Source organism: Syngnathoides biaculeatus, chromosome 2 (genome assembly GCF_019802595.1).
Source record: "Syngnathoides biaculeatus isolate LvHL_M chromosome 2, ASM1980259v1, whole genome shotgun sequence".
In the NCBI taxonomy this organism is placed as follows: Eukaryota; Metazoa; Chordata; class Actinopteri; order Syngnathiformes; family Syngnathidae; genus Syngnathoides; species Syngnathoides biaculeatus.
Window position 1 is genome coordinate 27,238,940 of NC_084641.1, and position 12,222 is coordinate 27,251,161.

The 12,222-nt window shown below is 43.9% G+C and overlaps 1 protein-coding gene across 2 annotated transcripts in view; it reads right to left on the reverse strand.

The window, feature by feature from the left end:
- abcc4 (ATP binding cassette subfamily C member 4 (PEL blood group)) overlaps positions 1-12,222 on the reverse strand; it is a 35,315-nt gene that overhangs the window by 13,590 nt on the left and 9,503 nt on the right. For both annotated transcript variants that reach the window (XM_061844407.1, XM_061844397.1), the window contains 9 exons: positions 10,741-10,904; positions 9,192-9,317; positions 7,821-8,070; positions 7,626-7,733; positions 5,300-5,389; positions 5,026-5,217; positions 4,776-4,870; positions 4,610-4,696; positions 1,968-2,064 (listed from right to left, as the gene is read on the reverse strand). In XM_061844407.1, coding sequence (XP_061700391.1) covers positions 1,968-2,064; positions 4,610-4,696; positions 4,776-4,870; positions 5,026-5,217; positions 5,300-5,389; positions 7,626-7,733; positions 7,821-8,070; positions 9,192-9,317; positions 10,741-10,904 — 1,209 coding nt within the window. The remainder of the gene's footprint in view (positions 1-1,967; positions 2,065-4,609; positions 4,697-4,775; positions 4,871-5,025; positions 5,218-5,299; positions 5,390-7,625; positions 7,734-7,820; positions 8,071-9,191; positions 9,318-10,740; positions 10,905-12,222) is intronic.

The window sequence follows — 12,222 nt, forward strand, 5'->3', positions numbered from 1 at the left end:
CATGAACCAACGGTACGGGGGCGGACTCAAATGCAGGACTTCGAGGCAGAGGCATAATGTTCAATGTGGCTTACTCCGGAAACTGGGCCATACACGGTGTAGCAGTCCGACAAGGCAGAGGTACAGAAACGCTGGGCTAGGCGGGATCCAAAAGACATACAGCAAGGTCCGATGACTATGGGGCAAACTAACAACTCAACTGGACAGGATCAAACAAAAGGCACAGAATCGGTGTGACTAGGGTTACTCTAATTTAAGCGTAGAAGCAGAGTGTCCCACAGGCAGTGAATGCAACTTACTAACGCAAGCCAACGAACTGGCCAATGGCCCCACACCCAGCGATTAAGTCCCAGGGGTGTGTGTCTGCGGACACAAGCCACGGCTGGTTTGCACGTGACGCCGCGCTCGTTCATCCGGGTACTTGACCGCCATTGTTGCAGACAGGCAGTCAGCTGTCCATCGTCATCGTGCCAGATTTTTGTCACGTCTACAGATGTGGAAATCGCGGAAACGGAGACATTGGGAAGCGATTTTTCCGTGTCCCAAAGATTAGATTGCATGAAGGAGAAGATACAACGGAGTTATCGGAAAAACGGCATCAAAAGTGGCTTGCAAATATTTGAACGTAGCTCAAGGACACAAGGCAAATGGTTATTTGAAAGTCTGTTCTGATCATTTTGTAAGTGGTAAGTGTGTGGATTTCTAGTGTCCGGATATTCTACTTCAGGGAACTCTTTCAGATCCTTTCACAGTACGTCGTTGTGGAGAATATACGGATCGATATCTTCACAGAGTTTGATCTTCTGTACATATTTAGCTTTGGCGACATCACCGAGTGAATTAAAGTAGGCAGAAAAAATCCGTCGTTTGCCGCTAACACGTGGGTCTGTGGACGTTGCCGTGGTGATGTCGTCTGCAACGCCTAGCTTGTCTGTAGAAATGGCGGCGATTATCACGTGATCGCAACCCAAGGATTGAACCGACACCATTTCGCATCCACAATGACCGCCAGAAGTGTTCTGTAATGGCTGAGGACCCCACGCCACCCGATCAAGATGCGGGGTCAGGCCAAGGAGTCCACCCAAGAGCGGCCCGGTGGACAGGAACAAGTCCAACATCGAGGGAAAACGAAAACCAGCCACCAAGAGGAGGCCACAGATCTCTGTAGAAGGTGGCGTCTATTCACCTAGCTTAAAGAGTTGCACGGATATTCATGGCAGCACCACGACTGAACCCGAAAAGGAGCCACCGCCGAGGTGAACGGTGAGCACGGCACAATGAACGGGGGACGAGTTGACACAGCGTGGAGAAGTACCCAGCCGGCTCACTAGAAATAAGGCAGCGAGGATTTACAGCACCGATAAGCAAGAAAAACAACCTGGGTTCTCCCTTTGGACACTGCACGGTTGAGGGGGTGCCGTTTCAAGTGAGCCATTTTAATCAGAAAACCTTTCTGGAGGGAGACGACACAGTCGAAACGGGGCAGTCAAAATGCACCGCGGTGGCCTCTTTCCTGTTCGATAGGTAAGTTTTCAAATAATCAAATTGGACGTTTCATTTAACGGATGATAAAGTCAGCTCAGGGTAAGGAGTAACCAGTCGATTCAGATTCGGAAATGATTCTGTACCGTCAAAATGAATGCTGGTTCAGGATTTAGAGTGCTGAAATATAATCATTCACGATTAACTGATGTGACATTTGGGCCATTTGTAGTCTAGTCCGTCACAGAGTTGACGTTCATGCTAATGTAGCAGACTTGACAATAACATTGTGACTGAATCACTCCTGATTGTAGTCCGCCAAAAACCGCATTAGGCCAAGGCCGCTTCATCTTATCACCAATCGTGAACATCATTTGTAGCATACAAGCTAAAGACAACATTGAGTCCTTTTTTTTTTTTTTTTTTAAATCAAGAATCAAAAGTAAAAAAATTATGGGTTGGTAAACACATTTCAATGCACAAACCTCTTTGAGGACCACAATCTGGTCTGCTCCCTTCAGATACTGGAGCTGGTGGGTGACCAGAATGCGGGGTTTGCTCTTCAGCAGGCCACAGATGCACCTGGTACGACAATAAAATGAGATATTGACCGGACCGGAGTTTGTGTTCTTGTGTTATGAAACAGTGATATTATTTAAGAGGAAGAGCGCGTCAGGAAGAGCCATGGTCAGGAAAACAGGACCAGCACCGCACCTCTTCTTGTCCTATTCAAACACATTCCTTCATCTTTTATTAATCAATCTGTATCCAGTTCCACACATTACTTTGTTTCTCCGAAGGACACAACGGGACTAAGAAATCTGTCCACACCGATGACACCTTAAAAAAAACACTCTGCTGGGATAAATGTAAATATCGTTATCGTGCATTTGCTGTGCTTTGCCGCAATAAAGAAATGCTCGCTCCGGAGCTTTATTTTGCAATCCAGCAGAAAACAGATCTGCGCTCAAAAGAGGAAGTCGCCGGCCGTGGGAGACCAGACGGAGCCAGTCTGATGGAAAGCACCTGAAGATAACTTGGAAATGACTTTTGCAACACTTAACAGTTTCCAAAATCCTTACCAATGTCAGTTTCCACATACTTGCATGACACATAATAAATCAAGCAAACGACACTTCTGCCCTCCCCCCGGGGATGTTGTAATTGTGAAAACGAAAACGAAGAGAACGGGTCGGATTAGGACTGCTTTAGAGCGTAGTAGAGAATTGTGTGGCGCAGTTCTTCCCCTTTCTCCTGACACGCAAGCAAACTGGTAATGAGTGTCTCCTTCTGATTTTAAATGGTTTTAATAAATGTCACCCTGGTGAACCTTAAAACACTCTTTGCAAAAAAAAAAAAAAAAAAATGAATTCTACTGAATATTGGGCAAAGGGTCTGAATACCTATGGCTGTGAGTTGAGCTGTCGGTTTTTCAACAACTCAGTTTTTCCTGTGAGTATGGGGTGCTTTCTGTATATTCATAAGGGGGAAAAAAAATCAACTTAAATGATTTTAGCAAATGGGATTTTCAACGTAGGTGCATGCCCACTGTGAGAGGGATTATCTAAAAAGGAAAATCCAGAAATCACAATGTATGATTTTTTTTTTAGCAATTTGTGTGATACAGCTGCAATTAAGTATTTGAACACCTGAGAAAACCAATGCAATAACGGAGATCAAACATTTCCTGTAGTTGTTCAGCAGGTTTGCACACACTCCAGGAAGGATTTTGGACCACTCCTCCACAGATCTTCTCTAGATCAGATAGGTTTCTGGGCTGTCGCTGAGAAACACAGAGTTTCAGCTCCCTCCAAAGATTTTCTATTGGGTTTAGGTCTGGAGACTGGCTAGCTTACACCAGAACCTTGATATGCTTCTTATGGAGCCACTCCTTGGTTTTCCTGGCTGTGTGCTTCGGGTCATTGTCATGTTGAAAGACCCAGCCGCGACCCATCTTCAATGCTCTGAGTGAGGTTGTTCCCCAAAATCTCACAATACATTCCCGTGGTCGTCCTCTCCTTAATACAGTGCAGTTGTCCTGTCCCATGTGCAGAAAAACAACCCCAAAAAATGATGCTACACCCCCATGCTTCACAGTAGGGATGGTGTTCTTGGGATGGAACTCATTATTTGTCTTCCTCCAAACATGGTTAGCGGAATTATGACCAAAAAGTTCAATTTTGGTCTCATCTGACCACAAAACGTTCTCCCATGACTCCTCTGTATCATCCAAACGGTCATTGGCAAGTTCAAGACGGGCCTTGACATGTGCTGGTTCAAGCAGGGGAACCTTCCGTGCCGTGCATAATTTCAAACCGTGACGTCTTAGTGTATTACCAAGAGTCACCTTGGAAACGGTGGTCCCAGCTCTTTTCAGGTCATTGACCAAGTCCTGTCGTGCAGTCCTGGGCTGATTCCTCACCTTTCTAAGGATCACTGAAACCCTACGAGGTGATATCTTGCACGGGGTTCCACTCCGATTGAGACTGACCGTCATGTTTAGCTTCTCCCATTTTCTAATGATCGCTCCAACAGTGGACCTTTTTTTCACCAATCTGCTTGGCAATTTCTCTGTAGCCCTTTCCAGCCATGTGGCGCTGTACAATTCCGTCTCTGGTGTCTTTGGGCAGCTCTTTGGTCTTGGCCACGTTACAAGTTTGTGTCTTACTGATTGTATGGGGTGGACAACATGGGGTGGAGGTGGACTAACAGGTCTTTGAGGGTCAGAATTCTAGCTGTTGACAGGTGTTCAAATACTTATTTGCAGCTGTGACACACAAATAAATTGTTAAAAAAAATCATACATTGTTATTTCTGGATATTTCGTTTTAGATGATCTCTCTCACAGTGGACATGCACCTACGATGAAAACTTCTGACCCCTTCATGATTTCTAAGTGGGAGATCTTGCAATACAGTAGGGTGTTCAAATACTTCTTTTCTTCACCGTAACAAAGAGTGAAAAATTGTAAGGGGGCCCGAGTACTTTCTGTTCCAACTGTATGTTTTCAACAGGGATTTACCCTCATGTTTAGAGGAGAAGTAAAAGGGGCCAGTACAACGTGGATAAATTCTCCCAGGGTTTTCTTTGACAATGTGTGGAAATGTGACGTCATTTGCTTCCTTACTCTTCAAAGAGATGCCTCCCGACTTCAGCGTCCACAGCACTGAGAGGATCATCCAGAAGGTAAATATCGGCATCCTGATACACGGCCCTGGAGACACTCAGACATCCTTTTATATCGAACAACATTTTGCCACGCAACGACCCATCTTTTATTCCGTGTGCACTACCTGGCCAGGTTGACGCGAGCTTTCTGCCCCCCGCTGAGCGTGGCGCCGCGGTCCCCAATGAGCGTCAGGTCTCCGTCTGGGAGCAGCTCTAAATCCTGCACAGCAGTGTGGCACCAGTGGCCATTCATACTTTGAAAGTAACAAGGTGCCAACAAACAATGGTTTTCAGAACTCTGAAGACAACGATGGGACGGTTTCCACCTGTCTCGGAATGCGATGAAAAACTACAACCGTCACTCGAGCGGCTTACCCGCTTTAAAGCGCAAGCCCGGAGGACTTTATCGTACATGCGCAGATCCAACTCCTTTCCGAACAAGATGTTGCTGCGGATTGTGCCGGGAAACACCCAAGGCTGCTGGGCTGCGTAGGTCAGCTGGCCTTTGACCTTCATCGCCCCCTTCTCAACCGGAAGCTCTCCCAAAATTGAGCTCAATAGCGAGGACTGGGTCAAACAAGAGATAAATTAGTTTGCAAGTGATGTCGGACTCCCTTTTAATCTAACAGGGTTCTTTAATTTTATTTACCTTCCCCGCACCCACTGGCCCGATAACAGCCAAGAGCTGTTTTTCAGTCAGACTGAGTGTGACGTTCTGCAGACTTGGAGCATCCAGACTCTGCGGAAGCGGCACACGTCCAGTATGAGCGGGATTATAGCCGTGTTCATGTTAAAGACTTTGTCGGCATCATTTGACCTCATCTCTACTTTGAAACTTTAATTACAATAAAATCAGAATCAGCTTTAATGGCTGGAAAGGAATTTTTCTCCGGCAGTTTCAGAACAAAGAACAGGGAACAACTTAGCAACAGGAACAAAGAACTAGAGGCATTTCTGTTTATAGGAACTATTCCTTATGTGTTGTTATTTGGGGGGTGACGTTCCCAAACCGTTTTAAGGTTAATTTTATGTTGTCTCGTATATTTAAAATTCAGAATTAGCTATTTGTGCACTGTATTGTCTGCGCTTTCATCCTGGATCAGGCTGCGCCAGGGTGGAATTTTAAAATTACACACCATCTTATCCTGCACTTTCCACTTTGGCTTCAGACCAGACCTTTCCCACTAAGAAAGAAGAAAATCTCGTCCAGTTTAACCACTTTTTCTTCGATTATTCACATATTCCGATAGTCATTGCATCTTAAAACAACAGCATTTCTTTTTTAACTTGCTCCATTAATAGCGAAAGTAAACATAAGCAGCATCTCAAGCTCGTCTTTGCGCTATGTTGCCCAGACTGTCTTGCTAACTAAAGCAGCGGTGGTGGACGCTGTCATTACAAAACACATTGATGGGCTGCACAAGTACTGTAACATTTGTAATTATGAGTGTATGTCTTTAAGAGCACGGGGGCGGGGGGGTAAACTAGGAAAAAGCGTGTGGCGGAGCAGCGGTTGTTGTAAAAGAAACCACTGGCTTCCTCTTTTCATATTTTACAGTACTTATATGAATGAAGCCATTGGATGTAACAACTGGTCATCCATTGCAAAATGCCACAAATTGAATAGCTGTACATTATACTTTCAATTTGCTTTGGTTTATGATTTTTTTTTTTTGCGGTCAACGCAGAATATCTGGGAAGAGACGGCATTGGTGGTGCACAATTGCACACGCGCGGAATTTAGAGGGAACATTGGCTGACGTTTTTTTTTGGTGGGGGGGGGCACGGCGTCCTGCGATTGACCAAGACTGCCTCCCGATCGACCGGTCGATCGTGATCCACGTATTGAGCACCCCTGGGTTAGCACGTCGGCCTCACAGTTCTGAGGAAACTGATTCAAATCCACCCTCGCCTGTGTGGAGTTTGCATGTTCTCCCCGTGCCTTTTCAAGGTACAGTACTCCGGTTTCTGCAGGGTAGGTTAACTGAAAACTCTTAATTGGCCAAAGGTGTGAATATGAGTTTGAATGGTTGGTTATATTCAATTGGCAGTTCAAGGCCTGCTCCCTCCTTCGGCCAAAGTCAACTAAGATACACTCCAGCACACCCTGCAACCCTAGTGAGGATGAGCAGTATGGAAAACGGATGGATGGATGGTTATTGTAAATTAAATACAGTGAATGCTCGGTTCTCGAACGTCTCTGCTCTCGAACAAATCGGTTTTCTAGATTTTTTTGCTTGTTTTCAAAGGAAAATCGGTATTTGAACGCCTGGGACAAAACCCGGAAAAAACATATCAGATGACCCTTGACGCGCGTTGTTATTGTGTAAAACGCAGCTTCTGTACGTAGACGTGGGAAATATCAATTCGGTTTTCAAACAAATCGGTTCTCGAACCGCCTCCTGGAAGGGATTGTGGTCGGGAACCGAGGTGGTACTGTATTTGTAATACTTGTGACTTACACACCTTTTCGTACCTTACCTCATTTTTAAAGATAAACATTCAATCTTTCCTCCGATGTTCCAGCTGCCTTGAATAATATGTTTACTTACTCATCACTTAAAATAAATAATCAACCATATTAAAAAGTTCTGATCAGCAATTAATATCCACCATTCATCTATTATTTCTTTATAACAATCGAGGGAGTGAAAATTAAAATAAAACGAGTTTGTTTATGAGCATTTGTGGTGTTTTAATAAAGAAAAGACGGCTTTAGCGGTCAGTATTACGTTACTTTGTCGATCGCTGTTAGGTTCAGTACTAATTACGCAATACTATCTTGGTAATTCCAGTCATATCTGAACCTTTAGTTCTACGGCGAGGGCCAGTAAATAAAAATTTGTCAAGAAAATGGAGCAACATCAATTAGCTTCTGGAATGTCCGTCAGCCCCCTGTACAAAAAAAAATAGATGCACCAGTCTGTGACTGGGGGGAAAAAAAAGGTGTAGTGGAGTGAGTCTTTGATTCGAACCTTGTCCCAGTAGCACATGAGGTCCTGGATCTCAATGGCAGAATCTTGCTTCTCGGTCAGTGTCACGGGAGTGCTGGTCTTTGTCATCTCATCCAGCAACAAAAACTCCTTGACAAACAGACAACAACATCGGCCAGGTTATGCACCCCTTTGTCATATTAACTCTACAATCCCAATCGTTCACGGTGACGGAACCTGGATCCTCTGGACGCTGACCCGGGTCTCGTAGAGCTTCTCGATGGCGTTGGGAAAGAAGAGCGTCACGGTGAGGCGCACCGCTGTGTAGAGCGACACGGTCACGAAGACGCGGCTGGCGGAGATTTTGTTCCCCAGCAGGACGTAGAGTGTGAAAGTGATGAAGACGATGATCTTGTTGGCACAGAAGAAGGAGGCCATGTTGAGGCCGCGCAGGTACGAGCTCATCATGATCTGATGGATCTCCTTCCTACACAAAATGGGGGAAGATGATACTGGTGATGATAATGATGATGGTGATGGGGATGAGGAGGAAGGACAAACAAATTCAAGCAAAATGATTTTGACCGTTAGCGGAAGCACACCGATGAAACTTCGCCAAAAAAAAAAAAAAAAAAATTCCATTTGGGCAATGTCCTATTTAAAATTTTGGAAGCAGAAATCCAATCAATCAACTTTTATTCATACAGGACTTTTCAAAAAAAAGATGTAATAAAAAGTGCTTTACACAAGTTAAAATCAATCCCGTCCTGTTACACAGACAAGCAAACACACACATACACAGGCACAAACGCACACGCACGTCCACAGTAAAACAAATAATAATAATAATGCAATAATGTGATCATAAACGCACACAAAAGCATATACATACATATCAAACCCAACGTTTGATGAAAACTAAAATAAAGACCTAGGATTGAAAAAAATAAAAAGACAAAAGACTATAAATTTCACTTGAAACAATTATCCATCTATCCATTTTCCTAGCTGCTTATCCTCACAAGGGTCGCGGGGAGTGCTGGAGCCTATCCCAGCTGTCAACGGGCAGGAGGCGGGGTACACCCTGAACTGGTCGCCAGCCAATCGCAGGTCACGTGGGGACAAACAGCCGCACTCGCAATCACACCTACGTGCAATTTAGAGTGTCCAATTAATGTTGCATGTTTTTGGGACGTGGGAGGAAACCGGAGTGCGCGGAGAAAACCCAGCAAGTCACGGGGAGAACATGGAAACGCCACACAGGCGGGGCCGGGATCGAACTGATCATTTTCTCCGCCCTATCCCTTTTTCGGGACATGGGTGAGCTGAAGCCTACGCTGGCCGATTTTGGGAAACACACGGGCAACACCCTGGACTGAATATCATTCAGAGGAACATAGACAGTAGCTTGTGTAGAAGCGTCTAATAATGCGGTTGAACCAGAATAATGTGCTTGAAAAAAAGCCACAAAGACACACCTTAAGCTGACATCATAGTGCTGCGATGAAGCTTCTTGCACAGACCAAGTCATTTCTAACTATTTTCTCATAATTATTAAACAATGCTTGCAATTAAAAAACAAAATGATAAGTGGGAAATCATTTTCACCTTCTGACATCAGACACCAAAGCAGCAAATGGTTTCTCCCAGGCATACATCTTGATGATCCTGATGCCAGATACAACCTCGTTCATTGTGCGGATCCTGCTGTCAGTAAGGATTGCCGTCCTACTCCTGCAGAAAAGAGGAGGTCAAGTTATTGAAAAGTCGTACTCGCAACCACACTTAGAGGCAATTTAGAGTGTCCAATTAAGACATGTTTTGGGGATATGGGAGGAAACCGGAGTGCCCGGAAAAAACCCACGCAAGCACAGAGAAAACCTGCAAACTCCACACAGGCCGGGACGGGACTTGAACCCCGGTCCTCAGAACTGTGAAGCACACGCTCTCACCCAGGGGTGTCAAATTCATTTTTGTCGTGGGCCACATTTTAGTTACGGTTTCCCTCAGAGGGCCGTGATGACTGTGAAACCATGAAAATCTTTCACCTCATCATATTTCCGCCCAAAAAATTATATTGTATGATATTTGTTTTCCCAAACAAATATGAGCGTTCATCTGAGATGGAACGCTGTGGCGACCCCTAACGGGACAAGCCGAAAGAAACTTACTTACATATTATATTTTCATGTTTGGTAACAGGAAAATGCTTGCAATAGCTCAGCTTTATCATTTATGATATGACTATTTGAAATTTTGTTCCAGATTTTCACAAAAGTCATGGAAGTTGATATAAAGGATTTGCCTTCGCGGGCCACATATAATCATGGGGCGGGCCGGATCTGGCCCCCGGACCTTGAGTTTGACACCTGTGCTCTAACCAGTTTCCAGTTATCGTGAATGGGTAAATTTCACGTATTTATGTAGTCCAATTCAAAAACTCATATAGATTCACTACACAGAGTAAATTACAATGATTACAATTAGAGAGTAATTTTTTATTATTTGTATAATTTTAGCTGATAAAATCCATATCCACCATCTATCATCTCCAAGAAATATGCATTTCACAAAGTCAAAAATATTTGAATATGGAAATGAGTTTGGAATTGGCCATCTGAAAAGTATTTTCTTGGGTTGAATCAATCTATAATTAATGGATTACACTTGTTAACAGCAAATCTACTGTCAAGATTATTAGTTTTTATTTTTTTGCTGATTAATGACAATTTTGATGTGCTGAATCCAGATATCGCAATACTCCTGCGAAATCACTTCAACATTTAAAGTATGGCCGCATGCTTTTGTTTCCATGCATTGGTATTTTTGCTTTAGAGGTACAACTAAGCGGAGGTCCATGCCCTGAATTTTGAAAAATGATGATATAATGTTCAATTTACAGGTATTTACTCACTGGAACAATTCCTGGATAAATAAAAAAAAACGGCAATGCTGAAATACAACAAAGTCTCCTACCCAATCGGAATTGACTGAAATGCGCCTGTACAGTACAGAATGTTTCTGTTCACGCTTCTTCCACGTGTCCCCCTTTGAACGTTGAGCACCTGTACCTGCACACCCTTCCTTAACTGAATGTTATTGGCATCAGTTGTGGGAATCAAGACGGTCAGGAATGAATGAATGAATGAAAGCCTACCTAAATTTGGAAAACAGCCTCCCGAACATGGTCTGCACCGGCAGTAGAAACATGAGCACCACCATGCCTGCCAGGCAAGAGGGCCCGATCTCCAGCCACAGGAGCCCCACCACGGCTGCCGCCTGCAGGGGCCCCACCCACAGAAAGTGCAGGAAGATTGTCACCTGGTAAAGACGACAACACAAACCACGTGAAAAGGCAGTCCTGGCTGAAAACAATCTCTTTATCCTCACAAGGGTCGGGGGGAAGTGTCGGAGCCGATCCCAACGATCTTAGGGCAGGAAGCGGGGTCCGCACTGAATTGGTTGCCAGCCAATCGCAGGAAATAGTTGACTGGTACGTAACACATACATGTACATATCAATAAATTAGAACATGGTAGAAAACTTCATTTATTTCAGTACTCGCAAATTAAACGTGTGAAAATATTTTTCTGACGGCAAATTCCTGCATTCAATTACAGTAAAGCCTTCGTTGTCGAACGTCCCCGTTTTTGAACGTATCGGTTTTCGGACGAAAATTTTGAGATTTTTTTGCTTCTGTTTTCGAACGAAAATCGGTACTCGTATGTCCCAACAAAACCCGGAAATAACCTATTGCGCACGGCCATTCTATCTGCCCCATGACGCGCTTTGTTGTCAAATCCCCACACCGCCGAAAAAACCCGGGAATAACATAATGTGCGCGGCGCAAACAGCTGACCCACCCACGACGCGTTTTGGTATAGTCTATTCGAACGCCCCTCGAAAAAACTCGTAACTAACATCAAGCACGGCGCAAGCAGTTGATCCACCTACGACGTGTTATTTTCAATTTGAACGCCCCCCCACCGGAAAAAAAAAAAAACAAATGACTATACGCACACGGCGCAACCAGCTCACTTTTGTTATTCTGTATAACGCAGCCTCTGTACACAGACATGTCCCGGTAGTGACGCTTGTTTTCTTTCTTATCGAGGACGATCGTATGAACCCCAATCGTGGCTCCAAAGAAGGCAAGTTGCTTGTTGAAAGCTATTTTGCACTTTTCTAAATAAAAAAAGTCGTGTCGCTACAGATATGGCAATGCACTCCCAGCCTAGTGCACTCTACTACAAAAGCATACATTTTAAGCAAAAACTAAATATATTTCTTAAATTGTGTTATTGTATAAAGTATTTAAACTATACATGTAGTTCTACTATGAAGTTTATTTTCAGGAAAAGCTAAAAAAAAAAATGCTTTAAAAAGCCCAATTTTTCATGTTTGGAACGCATTATTTCTTTTTTCAAGCATTGTAATGGGAAACATCGATTCGTTTTTCGAACAAATCACTTCTCGAACCGTTTCTCGAAACGGATAGTGTTTGAGAACAGAGGAATCACTGCACATTGTTTCTTGATTGGTTGCTACGCAATATTCCAGAATCTAATGTAGGTGAATTTGTGGGTTATGTTTGCTGTAAGATAGAAACATCAAAATTATACATAATTTATTGAGATCT